Source organism: Anarhichas minor, unplaced genomic scaffold, assembly GCF_050575085.1.
Source record: "Anarhichas minor isolate MPS153535 unplaced genomic scaffold, ASM5057508v1 ptg000024l, whole genome shotgun sequence".
Lineage (NCBI taxonomy): Eukaryota > Metazoa > Chordata > Actinopteri > Perciformes > Anarhichadidae > Anarhichas > Anarhichas minor.
Genome location: NW_027466470.1, coordinates 8,762,286 through 8,779,085, shown reverse-complemented (window position 1 = coordinate 8,779,085; position 16,800 = coordinate 8,762,286). Strand labels below are relative to the sequence as shown.

Here is a 16,800-nt window from a genome sequence, read left to right as displayed (position 1 = left end):
TATGACCCCGGTCGACAGCATCACTTTTTCACTGTAAACTGTCCGGAAAAAGACAAGTTTGAGGTTGTTTTGAATTAAAAAAAAAAACTTTTACTGGTTTTGTAATTAATTCCCGAGGCTTTTCTTTTTTTTAATGTGTTTATTTTTGTTAGTATTTACTTTTCATTGCATTGTGTGGCAATGCTTTTATGTATTGACAGATAACGTTATTTTACAAACAAGCTACCGTTCTAACCATTGAAACGTTAAAAGGAAACTTATATTCGTCACACGAAATAACATTCAAAGACACTGACTGACAAAACGGACCATAACAGAGTAAATAATGCTTGTTGTAAACTCTAAGCTTCACTAAAGTTTCTATCAAAAACAGTCACGTGAGTGGAAAGTTGAAGTGAACTAACGTTAACAGTTACAGGACACATGGATTTGCTGTTTTGATTAGATTTTGGATTTTGAGTATATACTTTTGGTTCTCTGTTATTACTTTATGTGTAAATTAACAGGACTTTAACAATCCAGTAATCCAGTAGATTCATGAGTTTAGGAAGGAGACCCTCAGACACACAATGGCACACATTATGTTTACCCATCATTCTCTGTCTTTCAGCCAAGGACCAGGGGCAGCGTGTTAAGTTCAGAGGCTAGCTGGCCTGCTGTCCCCCTTGTGAAGGGTGGCAGCTGGAGTGGCTATTGGGATGCTACGGAAGAGCAGCAGCAGTAGTGGTGGTGGCGGTGGGACTAAGCATACCCAGGGTCTGCCACGACATCACTCCAAGCCTCACGTAGGATCTCTGTCTGCTGGATCCACCAAGACCTGGGACATGGGTCGCAGCTCCAAGAACCCAAATCCTCTGAGCAGCATGGGGCTGACGTCCCGCCTGGTGGGGGCACCGGGAGTGGATCCGGAGTACGTAATGCATCTGGTGAATGATGTACGGGGGTTCGCCGATGTGCTGCTCAACCTCAAGGAGGCCTTCCAGTGTCCAGGTGAGTCCAGCTTCAGGGCGAGCTGGAATGCGGAGGTGATTGTGCAGGAGCTGTAGAGGTCAGGGAAGTAGAGTACCATAAAGTGACTTAGTTGAAGAAAGAAAATCCACATTCGGATACTTATGACTCATAATCAATGTTGCATATTCAGTGGGATTTAGGGGTTATAAACTTATGAGATTTTTTTGCATCACATTCCACTTGCCTACCTTTACTTAAGTCTGGAATTCTTACACATCTTAGATATTCTTTCATTGAACCCCAGATAGTGTGGGGAACATGTTGCATTAAGGTGATGGCCGAGGGAGCAATATCGTGATAACGGCAATACTTGTCCCACTTGAGTAAGTCCTCAACTTAGAGGAGAGGCTACGGATTTCTCCTTGTGTAATCGCTGACCATTTTTTTTTCTAGAAAGGAGCCATGGATGCTATAGATGGCTAAAATTCTCTGCCAGCAAATTCCATTGTAGATACACTGGGAATGTATTGACAAGCATTCGTGTTGTCTTTGTTTGGATAGTTGTCCACAGGAATCACAGTTGCAAAACTCACCAACACACTTTTTAAACAGTGTACCAGTGAACATTTCCTTTCACTCGTAGGTAGTATGTATCACACCGACACCGTCCCTGTTCTGCTTTGATGCCTTCTCGACTAACACCCACAAAACACAATCATGGCAGTGTAAAGGACTAAACGTCCAGGAAGGCTCTTGTGTGTTTTTGCAGTGTTACAGATAGATAAGTAAAGCCCAAAGTTTGCCATCGTGACAGACGGCCAGAACCACCTGTGTAGTGTCAGTTCACAGTGTGATAACGGGCCTCACCGCTAACATGCTGGAGCACTTGCAAATGTTGTTGGCCTCTTAACATCTACACAAACCCACACACTGCTACACGTTAGCGCGGCAGACACCACAGCAGACATAGGTTACTTACTCTCTCTCTGTTTTTCTCGCATGGCTTTGCTCTTGTTTGCAGACGCACTCAAAAACTCCACCCACACAAAATGCTCACATAGTGTTTAACAAGGCTCCACAGAAGCATTTACTGATAGTAACAAACTTACTGTTATCACATAAGCAGTGCCGTTTGTAATTCAGTAATCATTTATTCTGTAAGTTGTCAAAAAATAGGGATCCCAGAACAAAGTTTTTGTTTTGTCCACTAGGAAACATAAGATTTTTAATTAACTTAAACTTAAAAACTAATGTAATATGTTTGTTATCATTTATTGTCATTGTGAGCAGACACACCCTCTGATTTAGCATTTTGTTGTCTGTATTACTCTAGCTGTATCACCGGCAGAGGTATTTCCTTCTGTGGAATCAATAATGTGAGGCTTCCACTATTACTACTCCTGCTATTCTGCTAAAAGACACATACCTCCACACAGATTCACACATGCTGGGGTCCCACTGCAGGTCTGGTAGTGGGAGGGAGTTGTTTAGCCATTCCTCTAGCTGGAGGAGTGAGGCCCCTGTGAGTGAGCCCAGGCTTGCGTCATGCTGAGTGTTGCTCTGAGCCATCACAAAAACATTTGGGGTATTCGCCTCCCCTTAAACAACAGCTCTTATTGAGCAGGTGGGGATGACGTCATACCATATGACCCTATAATGTCATTCAGCTCTTTGTGATTTGGACCAGTGGTTTATTTTTCTTATTCTTCTTCTCTCGGAGACACAAGCATCTTAGTGCAACAGCTCATGCAAGATGCTGCTACTGTGGTTTGCCTTCCAGTCAATGGTAAACATTGAGTAATTTTCATTACTCATGTGTAACAAAGACTGGTGGAAGATGGTCACAGTTTAAATCAAATCCAAGTCAACAGTCTGCCTAGCTTTAAATATACAGTGATCTGCAACAGTAAACCAACCCTGAAATATGTGTTTGTGTTTATACAGCCATAATTAGATTGCATTAATGATTTTACTGTTTTCGTCTAAGGGGTCAGGGAGGTTACACAGTCTGGGAAGAGCAACAGTCAAAGTCTGCTTTCTATTGATTTAAAACAGGCTATGTCCCTATGTTGGTAAAAGCACATTAAATAATATCATCCATAGCAGTCTATTGCATTGTCCATATTACTAACTTAAAAGGGAGTCAAAATTCTAAATAATTAAACTCAAATCCACATGAAAAATGCTTCTTCTTTGTTAAATTAAATTAAATAGAAAATGTCATGTATGGCAATTACATTTAGCCTGTAGGTGTCTAAGACATTTTGTTTCATTTTCATTTAAAAAGCTGCATTTTACATAAGTGACCACCATAGTGGTTGTTCCTCTTTTAATGACTACATAGTAGCATAATAGAGATGTAAAATGTGTTTCCTAAAAGAAGATAAGCAGCAGGTCTCAGTATGTGGTTGATGAAAGCTGCAGGAATAAGGTAATGAGGGAAGAGGTTAGCGAGGCACATGCCAGATCTCGTGTTATTCTTTTCATATTTGGAAAGGTCTGTCACTGGAGTACAGTGTGAAACCGAGACAACGCGTACGCCTGTAAGGATGTGGCAGCGTTGTACTCCTCGCAGTGTGTGTCTCATAGCTCCTCATACAAAGAAAACTCAGAGCTTAGCTTGGAAGATGCTTATTTTTCCTCTTCGGACACCTGCCAGTTCTTTAGCTGGAGGCCCATGCACGCAGCATGTTCGGTTGACAGAAACCCACAGGGGGAACTCCATAAGTGACCATAAGCTTGAGTTGACTAGACCCATCACGTTCACACCCACAACATCACATGTCTAGATTCCCCCCCCCCCCCCCCCCTCCCAGGGTCAGATGGTGGTGTAGATTTACACTGTTTCTCATAACTGGGAGCTCAGTCACTGTGCTTGCCAGAGTTGTTGCCCAACAATAGTCAAGCAGTCAAAGAATGTAACCCAAGAAAAGAATGCGAGGCTGTATGAGTTTTGACTGACTCTGTCAACATGCTGTCCCGAGATGAATTCTGTCCACTCGCACCAAGTCCCACCAGGAAGAGCGCCGGCTTTGAAGCAAATTTTACGTAGTGACCACACGGTGGAATTAATATTTCCGCATCCGTCACGTGACGCCATGGGCCCCAAAATACTCCCCCCCCCCCCCCCCCCCCCCCCCCCCCCCCCCCCATCAGGTGAATCAACTTACAAACACTTGCATAGTCCGTATTTAAATGATTGGGTCCTTAAAGTTGCTAAATGCACTTATACCCAAATCCAGAGTAATTTTCCTTTGTCCGTTCATGTGAATGAGCCTGAGAACGAGGCTGGACCGAGGGCTGGCTGGCGTAATTAAAGGAAACGTTAGTGCGCATGCTCTATGGGCCCATGGATGTGGTAGTTGGCCAGAAGATCTGGGTAATTTAATCAGAATTTTATACTTAGAAGTCAAAGTTTTTTTCCTTTTCATAGGAATAAATGGTGCGCTGTATCCAGTTCTCTTCATACATCCATGACTCGCACATTATAACACACGCCGTTGGATCACACTCAACATTTATATTCAGTTGTTTATCCATAACATTTCATTTAAATTGACCCCAAAGTTTGTAAATAGCAAAATGTTGACATGTCAATTTTGTTAACAGCTTGTGGTCACAAAATGGACCTGAAACATTTTCCAGTTCCCCAAAATGTCTACTTTCAAAAACTGAAAGCACACACAATCCTACAGTGGTGCATCAAAGCTCTCAGTGAATTCTTGTGGTATCAGTATGTGATTGTTGTCAACAGTGTAGTCAAACCTTTTTCTTCTATCGGAATAACTCAAGCACACACAGTGTGGCCAAACATTAGATCGTGACTGGTATTTTGAACAGCATCAGGGCCAATATGAGAAAAGAGAAAAAGAATAAAAAATGTCATATTGGTGTCTTAATTCAGACATTTTGTTGCTTTGCAGAAGACGGCTTGGTTAATGGTTTTAATCAGGTTGAAAAAGGAGTCGTCTACACACAGCCGAGCTGCTGTCCCCCTCCCATCCCCCCCGCTCTCCTGCATACTCGGCATTCCTTTAGAACAAATGTTCACTTGTAGCTTTAGAGCCTTCAATAGACTAATGCTAGGTGTGAGGCAGATTGACTATGAAAACTCTGCTAAAAAATAAGATTTGTGGTCATAAATACAACTCACCAGAGGCAACACAGTCACACTTGTCTGGAAAAGTAGAAATTTCATACCAATTTTTATGGGATCCAAGGGAAATATCTCCCAGTTTGCAGTCCCTGTAACAGATTAAATATGGCATCATATTTCTGAGTATTGACTCAATATTTAAAACCCGATCACAACATGTTGTGTGATAGTCATGAAGAGTAATTTCACAAAAAGCTACTGTTGCGCAAGCTCATGTACTAAGCCCTGTTTACCACAATTTGACATCCTTGTTTTGCTTTTATTTATGTAACCACACAAGAACAGAACAAGTGTACATTTCACAACTGTCTTGTATATTACAAATGTGCTGAAACCAAACAAAAGGAATGTATGTTGAGAAAGGTCTGTTGGACGTTATGGAGAGTGTACAGGTCAAGAGGACGTTGAGGTTTTAACTTTAAATGGCTTTTGTTACACCAGATCGGGGAAACTGTATAGATTTCTATTTCCATGAATATTCTTTTGCTACTTATTTAAGCCTTTCCGCCTCAGGAGGAAAAGAAAGAGAAAAGTGCTTCACACCAGGTCCTTTACGGTTCCACTTCAGGGTTGAACAAACGGCTCACTGCATAGCTGCAGAGCACGAGGTTTAAAGCTTATTTCCCGCAGATGAACAGAAAATGTTCTGCATACAGTGCAATGCTATGTGAGGTATTACATGTCTGCAGCTGATGCAGAAGTCCTTGTTTCACTATGAAAACTGTGGCTTTTTGTTTTGGGTGTCATCATGACACTCTGATAAGATCTGGCTGTTCTCCAGTTAAACGGCATTGTTCTGTATTTCAACAGTAACGGTCTGTATCTGTGTTGTTGTCGGAACTCTCTTTTTCTTTTTAGAGGTATATGATAAAGTGTTTGATTGTATCTCACAGGGACTCTTTTACCTTGCTACTGATTGTAATACAGTTGTTTACTCATGGACTTGGTCATGGCATTAGATTCCGTCTGTCCTGTTCTTTAAGAATGAGGCCAATTTTCAAAATGTAACCAACTTCAAACCTTATGTACTGGCCACCACACACTCTCTTAAAAAACATATCCAGCAACAGCCACCACAAATATCTCCCCTTCTCACACAAGTGCCCCTTTGCCAACTGAAGTGGACACTTGCGGGTGGTGCCTTCAATCGAAAGAAAAGACAAATTCAAGCACATAATAGTTTAATGGCCTGCTGCTCTTCGGAGAAAGAAAGGAGAGATTTGTTGGGCAGTAACTTTCTCCTGTGATGCTGAAGGATGTTTTTTGCAAGCTTGTGGTCGGGGGGGTGTGTTTCCTGGGGTGGGATTTATGGTTATGGGCTCTGGATGTTTGTGTAGGAGATTGGTCATGGCGAGGGGTGGATTGGCCAGTGGAGCTCCTGCTAGAAGGGGAGGAAGTCACTGCTGACGATTGGGGCCGACCTGCTGATATTTACAACGGCGGATCAGGCCTCAGCGGAAACGGGGCTGAGGCTTGTGGTGCTGTTTCGTGAGTCGGACTTGTTTTTTTGTAGCGTACCAAAAAACGGCCAATGTTATGCTTGGTCAGCTTTGAATTGAGAGACGCACAAGAACCCCAATTATGCCTGACTCAACATATTCTTAGATCCCTTGTTTCACACGTCTGGAAGAATGAGTCATTTCCGTTGCCCAATACAACACACATTCCCATGCTGTAGTAAAGTGACATCATTCCTTCAGGTAGGCGGAGATTCATCATGAAGTCATCCCGAGATGCTCACGGGACATCTGGGTAATAAAACTGGCTAACAGTACCAGCCCTTCTTTGTTACCAGTGCCATTACAACACAACATTCACAACTGAGCCTTGATTACTGTTATTATTGTGTATGAGTAGTTACTTTCTTCATGGTCTAATACTCTTGATTTGTGCTGTAATCTTTAAGCAGTGATTAATGCGCACAAGGTTTTATTTCCTGTTTTCCTTTTTCTGCTTTGTCTCACCTGATACCCTGTGACAGACTGTGTGCTGATTCAAGAATGCAGTCTTATCATGCACCTGCTGTATGGTGCCCCTTCAAACATGTAATGAAGAGTCAGCCTGACTGTGAAGCCCAGACCTCACAGAGTGTAGTTCGCTAATAGGCTTGAGAGCAGGTAACTGTTTATGGAGTGCCTGCTGTTTACTGTCTGTGTGATGTCTGGGGCCCACTTTGTCTCCAAACAAGGACAGAGAGGCACCCAGCAATGCTGTGTTTGTTTGGACGAAGGGGGGGGGGGGGGGGGGAATTAGTGTTTGGAGATGGTTTCCTGACCAAACAATTCCACCTGTTGCAGGCAGCTCAACAATTCAAGCAGATTCTGTCACAGTGAGCATTTTTAATGTTTTCTGGCTTTGTGATTGAAGACACTTGTGGATAATCTGAGTGTAGTTTATTTAGCCCAGGTGTCTCTGGTGGACGGACAAAAAGGCTCCATTTCCTTTTGTAGGGGAGAATTTTGGGGGTAATGGCTGAGTCACCACAGAGAGCAATGTGTCACTATCCTGGAATGAGGTCGACGGATACACATCTAAAAGAAAACCTGAAAATAATTTGCTGGTGCGGATGTAAATCCGTCACCCTCCCTCCTTCCAGAGAAGAAGAAGAAGAGGAGGAGGAGGAGGAGGAGAAGGAGGAGGAGGTGATGCTGATGGGGAACCATGGCCTCCTTGGCCTTTCAGTAAAGCCCTGCGGCTGTTTCCCAAGCCGCACTGTGTTACCAGAGCTGCCCGGGCTTGTTTCGTGTCGAGCAGATCGCGTGTGTGACAGGCCAGTTGATTACCTGTTGTTATCAGTGGGGGGGGGGGAGTAAAGGCTGTAACCTCTGTCAGGCCACCTGAAGATTTGGATTAGATTGGTCAATCTCTGCACCAGACACACAATGAGCTTCGCTAGACACAATGGGACCCCCCCACACACAACCACAAAAGGGGAGACATTCATTTTAAAAAGGCAATTGTTTGAGCTTCTGTATTGTGCTAAAGTTGAATCACCACTTAAACCTGCTTAAAAGTCACACTCCAAACACAATATGTGTTATGAGTAAAACAACATTTGTCTGTTCTACTATATTAAATGTGTTGTTAGGCAGCGGTCTCAAACGTTCAAATACTAGAACTATTTTTCAGCGTGACTTTTATTTCCTGAAAAGGGAAAGAGGTCTTGATGTTGCAGAGGATAAATGAAGCAGACCGAGCGTGAAGCGTGGCCGGGACACTAGCTCATCCCACCGCTGTAAAGAAAGCGGAGGCAGCCTTGAGCTGCGTCGGCGTTGGCAGGGGGTCCTCCTTTAAACAATACGGCCCCACTCTTTGCCTCAGTGCTGTTATCGCTACCAAAACAATGGCATGGCCCCCACAATTGGCTGTAAATTACTAGTGGGCTTTTTGATGCCATTGTTGTGGCAAAACCACTCACCACTGATTTTTTTCAAATTTTTTTTTTTACCAGCTTTCTCTCAGCTGTCTCACGCTGCGGTGAGCACAGATCCTCTCACACAATTCAAAGGGCAACAATGGTGGTGGTCGGTACGAGCCGTCACACCAAAATCTGACCTTGTTTTGATAGCTTTATTCCCATTTCTGATTGTTCAATACAATTCCTTTGTTTATTTTTTTTTTTAATATGGGTTTTTTAGGGTGATGAATTAACATTGATCTAAGTAGCCTGATTGCACATTCACTGTGCTGACATTCACATGCACAATGTGGAGGGTATGTGACATGCACACACATTTTCACCCTCATGAAATGGTTTAAATAAAAAGAAAGAAACTTAAAATGTGAATCCTTAATTTGAATTCAGCATCTGCTGACTTTTTTTCATGGTCTATTTATATTGTCCTTCATATAAAAGCAGCAAAGTCCATAATTAGCCTAAGTAAGTCTAGGACTATGTTTAACTGCATACAAAATACACTGTGCTTCAAGTGTGCCTCCCCTCTCCAGTTCTTTTGAGGTGTTGAGCAAAAATGTTGCTAGAGTCGATGCATGACGGATAATGTTTTTAACACCCAAATGAGCTCCGCTCTCATTAGTATGATTGACATGGTCTCTGTTTGCTGAAGCTCGCTGTCAGTATATCATTAATTGAAATTGCTGGCTGCTATTTGTTTGTTTTTGCTGCTCCATTGTTTTAACTCTGCACACTGGATCTTTTTGACAGCTGGCAGCGGATGACGGTAAACAAAGAATACAGCCAATAATGCCAATCCGTAAAATAAAATAAATGCTCTGATTGGCTTTTGTTCCAATCCAGCAGACACCCCTCTGTCTCTGTTGCCACAACATCACAGCTATTGATATTTCCTCACAATTGCACGCCCATCGCTTCTCTGAAGAACAGATTAGTCCAATTAAATCCTCCTCTTTTCAAAGGAAAGGGAAATGGGTGATCCTAACCAACGTTACTGCTGTGATTCCTCCAGTAATGCTCTGCTTCCCTCATGCTAAGAGAACATTCTCAGGTGTGGACCTTGTTGGGACTGGCTCTCACGTGCTAATGGTCAAAACCACACAGGTCTTTGATAAGAACATCTTCAAACGTCACTGAGCTAAGCAAAAATACCTCAATGACCACAACTGAGTGATAAAGGTTAAAGGGAAGGGGAGGGATACGTAATGAAGGCCCATTGTTATTGTCAGTAGGGAGGGGTACCTTGAAGTGTGTGTTACAGGTTCAGGGACCTCTCGCCCCCCCCTCCCTCTCTACTCTACAGGACACATTTTCTCTAATCCTGGGGGGGTGGGGGCTAGGGACAGAGTTTGGTTAGCTTCTAATCAGCTAGATTGACCCTGGTGTTGCTCTTGTGTCCTGTAATTGTGTGTATATGTGGAGTGTCTTCAAGTCTTCTTTATGTTCTGTTCCCTAGTGATTCATTGTGAAAATCTTTTCTTGCCTGGTGTCATATTATTGTCTATCTCTCCTGCTGTTCTTTCTAAATAGTGTCACAGATGGCCAGACAGACCCTATGTCTCAGTTGCGGATTATGTGTCTTCTACCATGTTTTTATACGAGCCAAACGAGTGTGTGTGTGCGTGTTTGTTTGTGTGTGTGCTTTTGAATAAGAGAGGAGTCAAATGGGCCACACACACACACACACACACACACGTGCACACACACACACACACACACACAGGCTCTCATTTTCACACCCTCTGTAATTCCTTTTAACGTTCCAATAAATTCAGTCTCTCATCTCATGCTACTGCCTGGTGGGGTGGTCTTGATGAAAAACAGACCACTTCCAGACAGTGCTCCTGCTACTTCCAAAACAGTGAGTTCGACATGAACTCACCTATTGTCTGGTGCCAACTTGCAGAGCCTCTGCTGATTAGCCTGCATAGGACTATACAGAGACCATCTTCCCCTCCTGTTGTGTGTCACTTTTTTTTTCTTTTTTCTTTTGGGCTTTTATTTCCCCCAAAGCGTTTTATTGTCTGTGAAACACACTGTGACACTGAATTGAAGAGCCTTCTTTCAAATGCATAAATACAGATACATGGTGTACTACCTCCCCCCCCCCCCCCCCCCCACTGTTTTGGTTGGTTCTATAGGAAAAGCATACCTTTCAGAGTGAAAATAACAGGATAGAGGTAATCTAAAAGCATTCTGTACATTCTGTTCCTCCTCCAGTGTCATCTTCAGAAACCTCACTGGTAACGTAGAAAAATGCAAGATATTTTTCACACTTTCTCCTGATTGCTGCAGAAAAAGTACATAATAGCTGCCATGTGTGCCACTTCAGTCGACTCTAAAATGTTATTTCTTCATCCTAATGTAGTGTGAGTGCCCTTTTATTGTGTTCTACATAAACTCAGACACCACAGTTCTATATATTCAGCAGTAAAAAGCTGAATGAATAAAGGTCTCATTTAGCTTGTAACTCTACCAGTACTCAAGGATGTTGAAAGACACCGTGGCTGTTGCAGAGATACAGTCTGTGGCTTTGTTAACTGCGATGTTTCTCTTAAGTACGAGTTTGACAGGACCTCACTTGGGCGCACGCAACCTCAAAAAGCATGTAATCAGTTCTGTATTCGTGAACTCCACCTGTGTGAGAATGTTATAACTGCGACTGCCACAGTGTGACCTGTTTACATAGACGCATGCCTTTTCCGTTGTACGTGGTGTTACTGTCTGCCTGGAGGAAGCAGAAAAGAAGTTTCATCGCAGGAGCTAGTCACTGTCGCTCAACCCCAACCGTCTACCACTTTATATCTGGAGTCACAGACAATACACTGTATTAGTTGCCCTGAACTGTCTGGGTGAGATAAAAGATGACATGCAAGTTTCATTATTGCAAAATAACAAAGTATTTGCCAAGTGAATCGTGTGGCTAAGACAAAAGGAATGGCAGGAATTCATTTGGCACTGGCTAACCTGTGACTCAAAGTGTAGTGTGATGGTAGTGTCTTTGACAAATGGATGGAAATGTGTGATTTGCAAATCGCGCACGGTGGTTGTGTTTCAGATTGATTTACTTATTCTCCCATTTTCTCAGAGAATCTGGAAGGTCTTCAGGGAGTGGTGCAGGAACGTTTGGCAGAGTTACTCCGCGTCCTCAAAGCCATCATCAGCAAACACCAGACCCTCAACTCAGTGGACATCCTGGGAGCGGCTGGCACAGTCATTGCCAAGGTGAAAGGTCGGTAATTACTCACAAGCATGCATGAAGGCACATAGACATACGGGCAAAAGCACTCGGGCACCAAGTTGATGCTCATATATCTTGGCATGAAATCTCTTTGTTGCATTTCTGGTTCAGGCTAAAAGCCTACGTCAGTTTTGGAGATTTGTTTCTGAAAGGTCATAGTATGAGAAATAATTACTCCTTCAGCGACAGATCTCTATCCCATCTCCTGAATGAATACAAAAGAAAAGGAATCTCGACCCACAACTCCAGCCGGAAACGTGATCCACCGCAAGGGTATTTCTTCAACCTAACTCGCACACAAGGATCTCTACAGCAGAGACTACACGGCTGTAATTTGCATTCCATATTTCAGCGACCGCGGAGGCCCCCGGCAGGCTGCTTGTCAGTCAAGCGCATCCGTGAGTCTTCATTCTTTTCCAAGCTTCATGGGGGTGTGTGGTTGCCTGACAGCTAACCTGCCCTATCTCAATATCTTGAGTTGTGACCTACTCCTTAGGAATGCTTAAGAATGCATGTCTGCATCTGTAGTCTGCTGAGAAGTGCTTCGACAATGTTTAGAATGCACGAAGGAAACACAAGAGATCCCGTGTTGGATCAGCCAAAGAATTATTGGCATTATTGAGACTAACTTTAATTACTGGACTGACAGTGACGGGATGGAAAAATGACACCACAGCACGGCTATTGTACAGCATGGCGGTGCAGTGCGCCGCCGTTCCTGTTTTCAAGGAAAGCCCTGTCATGTAATCTCGCAGTAAATACAGTAGTTGCATATCTAGTTGACAAGTGGAAACTTGGAAATGTGCCTGTCCACAAGGGGGGGGCCTTACATCAATACCCATGCTGGCTGGACTCTCCCTAATGGCCAGTAGGTAACACAATATTGATGCAGACAGCGAGCCAGAGGAGGAATGAATCGGCGAGACATCAGAGATGAGGACTCAAAGGTTTGGATAATAACAGGACTCGTGCGTCTCAGTGTCTTCAAAGTGTGTCGTCTCTTCACTCACGTTGCTCTTTGATGCTCGGGACACCTGGGGCGAGTGGAGCTGGCAGAATTTACTAGAAAGAAAACCTCCCTCTCCAAACGCATGGTTGTCTAACTAGTTTTAAATGCCATTTATACATGCATCAGGGCTTGAGGTGTTTACTTATGAGTTTACTACCTTATAATTCCTTCTTTAATATCTATTTTATTGCTTCGAAAGCATCTCTTCAAACAACTGTATTTATTCAAGTTTCTGGCCCCTAATTTATTTTTCACTTGCCCGTTTGGACGCATCAGGCATTCCACTTGTTCGAACACAGATTTTACTTGCCTTGGGCAAGCATTAATGTCAAGCCCGGGTAGATGTCATCCACTCAAACTATTCACCTGTTGTTTTTTTAACTAACCGGAAAATGTAAAGCACATCATCAGCTCCACTTAGCTTAATTTATAATAATAATAATAATAATACATTTTATTTATATAGCGCTTTAAAAGGCACTCAAAGACACTTTACATGTTAAAAACAGAAACAATAGAAGCATTTATAATGGGAACAAAATATACGACATAACAGTAAGAAAAAAAAATAAAATAAAAATAAACATGAAAAGAAAGAAAGAAAAAACATACATGACTGACTTTAGAGGTTGAAAGCAGATTTGAATAGGTGAGTTTTAAGTGCAGTTTTGAAAGTGGCGAGTGACGAAGAATGTCTGAGGTGTTGGGGCAGGGAGTTCCAGAGGGAGGGGGCAGCAACGGAGAAGGCCCGTTGATCTTTTTCACAGCCTCTCATTGAAGTTCAAAAGCAGACCCAGACAAAATATCTTTTCCTGGTCACGTTTTGAGAGAGTGTTCATGTTCCCCTCCTCCTACAGAAGTACAAGTGCAATAAAAGTGTTAACTTCCTCAACTTTTTGAATTTCTTTCCCTCCCAGTCAATTTTGTATTTTTCTGTCACTATCAGATGAACGTTTTGTAGTTAATTTTATTAATCTAAGAAAAGAATGCTGTTGTATAATAGTAATAATAATGGATACTATTTTCTGCATGTAAATACAATAGTTTTTTTTTGTTTTCTTAAGAACAAATCTTTGATGTTTTAGTGTTTTTAAAAGCATATCACAGCAGAGATTTTAAGCTATGTCAAGCCAGAATTATAATAATATTATAAGATATGGTTTTAACCCACTAAAGACATTTTTCAGGAGCTAATTATCCCCGTTATGGCTCAAACGAAAGAAGACAATGGCCTCTGCACTTGAATGATGCAGTTTCCATATTTCAATCGTGACAAGGGGGGGCAGAGCTCTGGAATCATTGTTATGAGACCCACAGGATGTCCTGAGGAAGAAAGAAGTCAGCGCAGAGTTGTACGCTAGCATTCATGGCCAGGGAGGTGCACGACAGGGAGGCTTGTGCCTCGCTGTCTCCCCTCTTTTTGTGTCCTCGGGAGTCTCTCTGGATCGTGGGGTTTCCTCCCCATCGCAGCATGCCATGACCCTTCTATGCTTCGTCAATGGTTGGACATTTACGATTACCCAACCACCACTGACATGGATCGAATTTGCTCTCATGAAGAGGAAATGGAAGCACAAAAGCTAGAAAGCAGACTGGAAAATGGAACTTCTTAGAGCTTTTTTTTATTTCCGGTACCAGTTACAAGACAACGATGCCACGAAAGAGAGAGAGAAAAGGTAAGCGCTCTGACAGTTAGGTATAGTATTACATGTCACAGAACTCAAGCTGTGTGAGTGTTTCCTGTTGCGGGCAGACAGGAAGTACTCGGCTTAGTTGGATTTCACTCGGTCTTTTGCTCCTCTGATTGCTCTCTGCAAATGTCTTCTTGCTGAGAAAAACTGTTCCCCGACAGTGAAAGGTCTGTGCACACATTCTCCAAGATTTGTCAAGCTTCGATGGCCTGGTTCTAAAATAAGTGGACATCTTGCTGTCAATAGATCTCGAAGTAAAGAATGTGTTTGATTAATTACCTTTTCTGTGCATTATCAACATGGAAGATGGCTCATGGGATCATAACACACTGGAACTAAAGAGGGAGACTTTGGGATTGTTTCTGAATAGTCCTTCAATTGCCATCCCTGAAGATCCTTGAAGACATTTCTCATTGGATGGGAAGACGTACATGTCCTTGCCCTTTAAGCTGTTTTCATAGTGTTGTCTTTAAAACTCTTGACCCTGCGTAACCACACCCTGTGTAACTTTTTGTCTGTCGTCGAAGGAGAATGTCAACACTTACTTGAGACAACGTCAGCCCTTTTATAGAGACGACACACAAAAGCTAAACATTTCACACTGGCTTCTATTTCTCATTATTACAGAAAAACACACAATGCTCTGAGGCATTTAATACATCGCTGTTGGTTTTTAAATGTATTTGATCTATTGTGCATGTGTATTTTTTAAAATTGGTGATATCTCATCACCCGGCCACATACAGGCCTTGTTGTGTTTATGCATTTGTTGAATGATTGAGTATACATAAGCTGGTTTGTATAGCAATGTCATTTTGGCTGAGGTTCGTGTGTGTTTTGTCACTCTCCACAGGCATTAACTTCAAGGAAGAGAACCAAGAAAACACAAAAGCTACATTTGGCGAGATACACACATCCATTGACACTTTGGCATTCACATTCGGCAATGTGTGAGTGCAATGTTTGTATACCTTTTCAACACCACGAGATTGCTATTTCTTTTTTTGTGTAACAAAAGCACTGCTTGAGTCTTAAGCGAATCTCTCTGTCCTATATGTGTCCTCGTTTTGAATTGTAGATCTGCTTTTAGTTTTTTAATGAGAGCAAACCCCTGCATACCATATCACGCTGTACGTTTGACTTACACCTACACATCTTCCCCTCCAGAGTTTCTGACTTCCTTATGGGAGATGTGGACAGTGGCTCAGGGTTGGGGATCCCCCAGACCAGGAGAAGCAGGGTGAGATACACTCTTCTTTTTCTCAGCTTTTTTTTTCTTTTCTTTTTTTTAAAGCTGTCGTCTTTAAACATGATAGTTTTCAAAAGGGTGCATTTAAAGCAGCAATTTCACCACGCCTCCATTTAAAAAAAGCCTCAAAGACGTTCTTTCTGTACTTAATTGGGGTGTTGAAAATCCTGCTGCTTCTGATGTCTGACTTTGATTGCATGTCTGCTATATTGCCTCCTTATAATCTGAGATGTCCTTTTCACAGTCTTTTGACAATCTCTCTGTGGATCCTGAGGGATACGCTTCAGAGAAGAATGATCTTGTGGGTAAGTGTTATTCACATTCTGTTAATTACGTCTGAGCATCGTGGGTGTGAAATAAATGGATCCTGAAATGTAATAGCTATTAATGGCTGCTTTACAAAGCATTTAATGGTTTGCTTTGTAGCCCAGGGCGGCCAAGAGTGTCAGCTTGTGATTTGGCCAAGTGTTTTAGGCTCTGGACTCTTGAATGCCTGAGGTAGACCCACCCTAAGCCTCTGCTTCCACCCCTGTTATTTCTGCTGCTTTTTTTTTTTTCATGCAAGCTGCTGGTTTTCCCCTCTCTGGACACTTATCCGACATTCCTTGCCTGTTTAGGAGTAGTTCCGTGTGGGATGGGAAACACATGGGGTTTGTGTTAAATCAGATGGCGGGTGGCTGGGAGAGATGTGCGCCACAGTGTGACCAGTAAAATAAAATAATGCTGTTGGACTATTTGAAAAGATGCCCGGCACTTTCACATCCTCCTACGCTGTCAACTTTGAACCTGAACGTGTTTTTCCATTTACCTCCCACACACGTCTGTTGGGATAGTAGATCTGAGACGCATCAATCCAGCGCGTTGCATTACTGTTGATACCGTGTGTTTCGATTTACTTTGTTTTGAGATGTGCGTCTCCTCTGCTGACTCTCCAGGCCCAGAGGTGCCGCTGACGCGGGAGGAAGAAGTTGACTTGACCCTGCTGAATAATGACAGCGGTGTGGAGTCTGCTCTACTCTACGCCAAGGCCTGGTCCAAGTATATCAAAGACCTTCTGGCCTGGATGGAGAAGCGACTGGCTATGGGTG

At 42.8% G+C, this 16,800-nt stretch overlaps 1 protein-coding gene across 3 annotated transcripts in view; it reads left to right on the top strand.

Moving 5' to 3' along the window:
* The window catches only part of LOC142956169 (rho GTPase-activating protein 29-like), a 29,297-nt gene that overhangs the window by 1,260 nt on the left and 11,237 nt on the right, over positions 1-16,800 (top strand). Inside the window, exons 2-7 of one of the 3 annotated variants that reach the window (XM_076097565.1) lie at positions 611-990; positions 11,611-11,754; positions 15,317-15,413; positions 15,631-15,703; positions 15,957-16,017; positions 16,648-16,797. In XM_076097565.1, coding sequence (XP_075953680.1) covers positions 699-990; positions 11,611-11,754; positions 15,317-15,413; positions 15,631-15,703; positions 15,957-16,017; positions 16,648-16,797 — 817 coding nt within the window. In that variant the 5' untranslated portion in view covers positions 611-698. Of the gene's footprint in view, positions 1-610; positions 991-11,610; positions 14,449-15,316; positions 15,414-15,630; positions 15,704-15,956; positions 16,018-16,647; positions 16,798-16,800 lie in introns of those variants that run through there. The other 2 variants (XM_076097567.1, XM_076097566.1) reach the window with 2 other exon arrangements.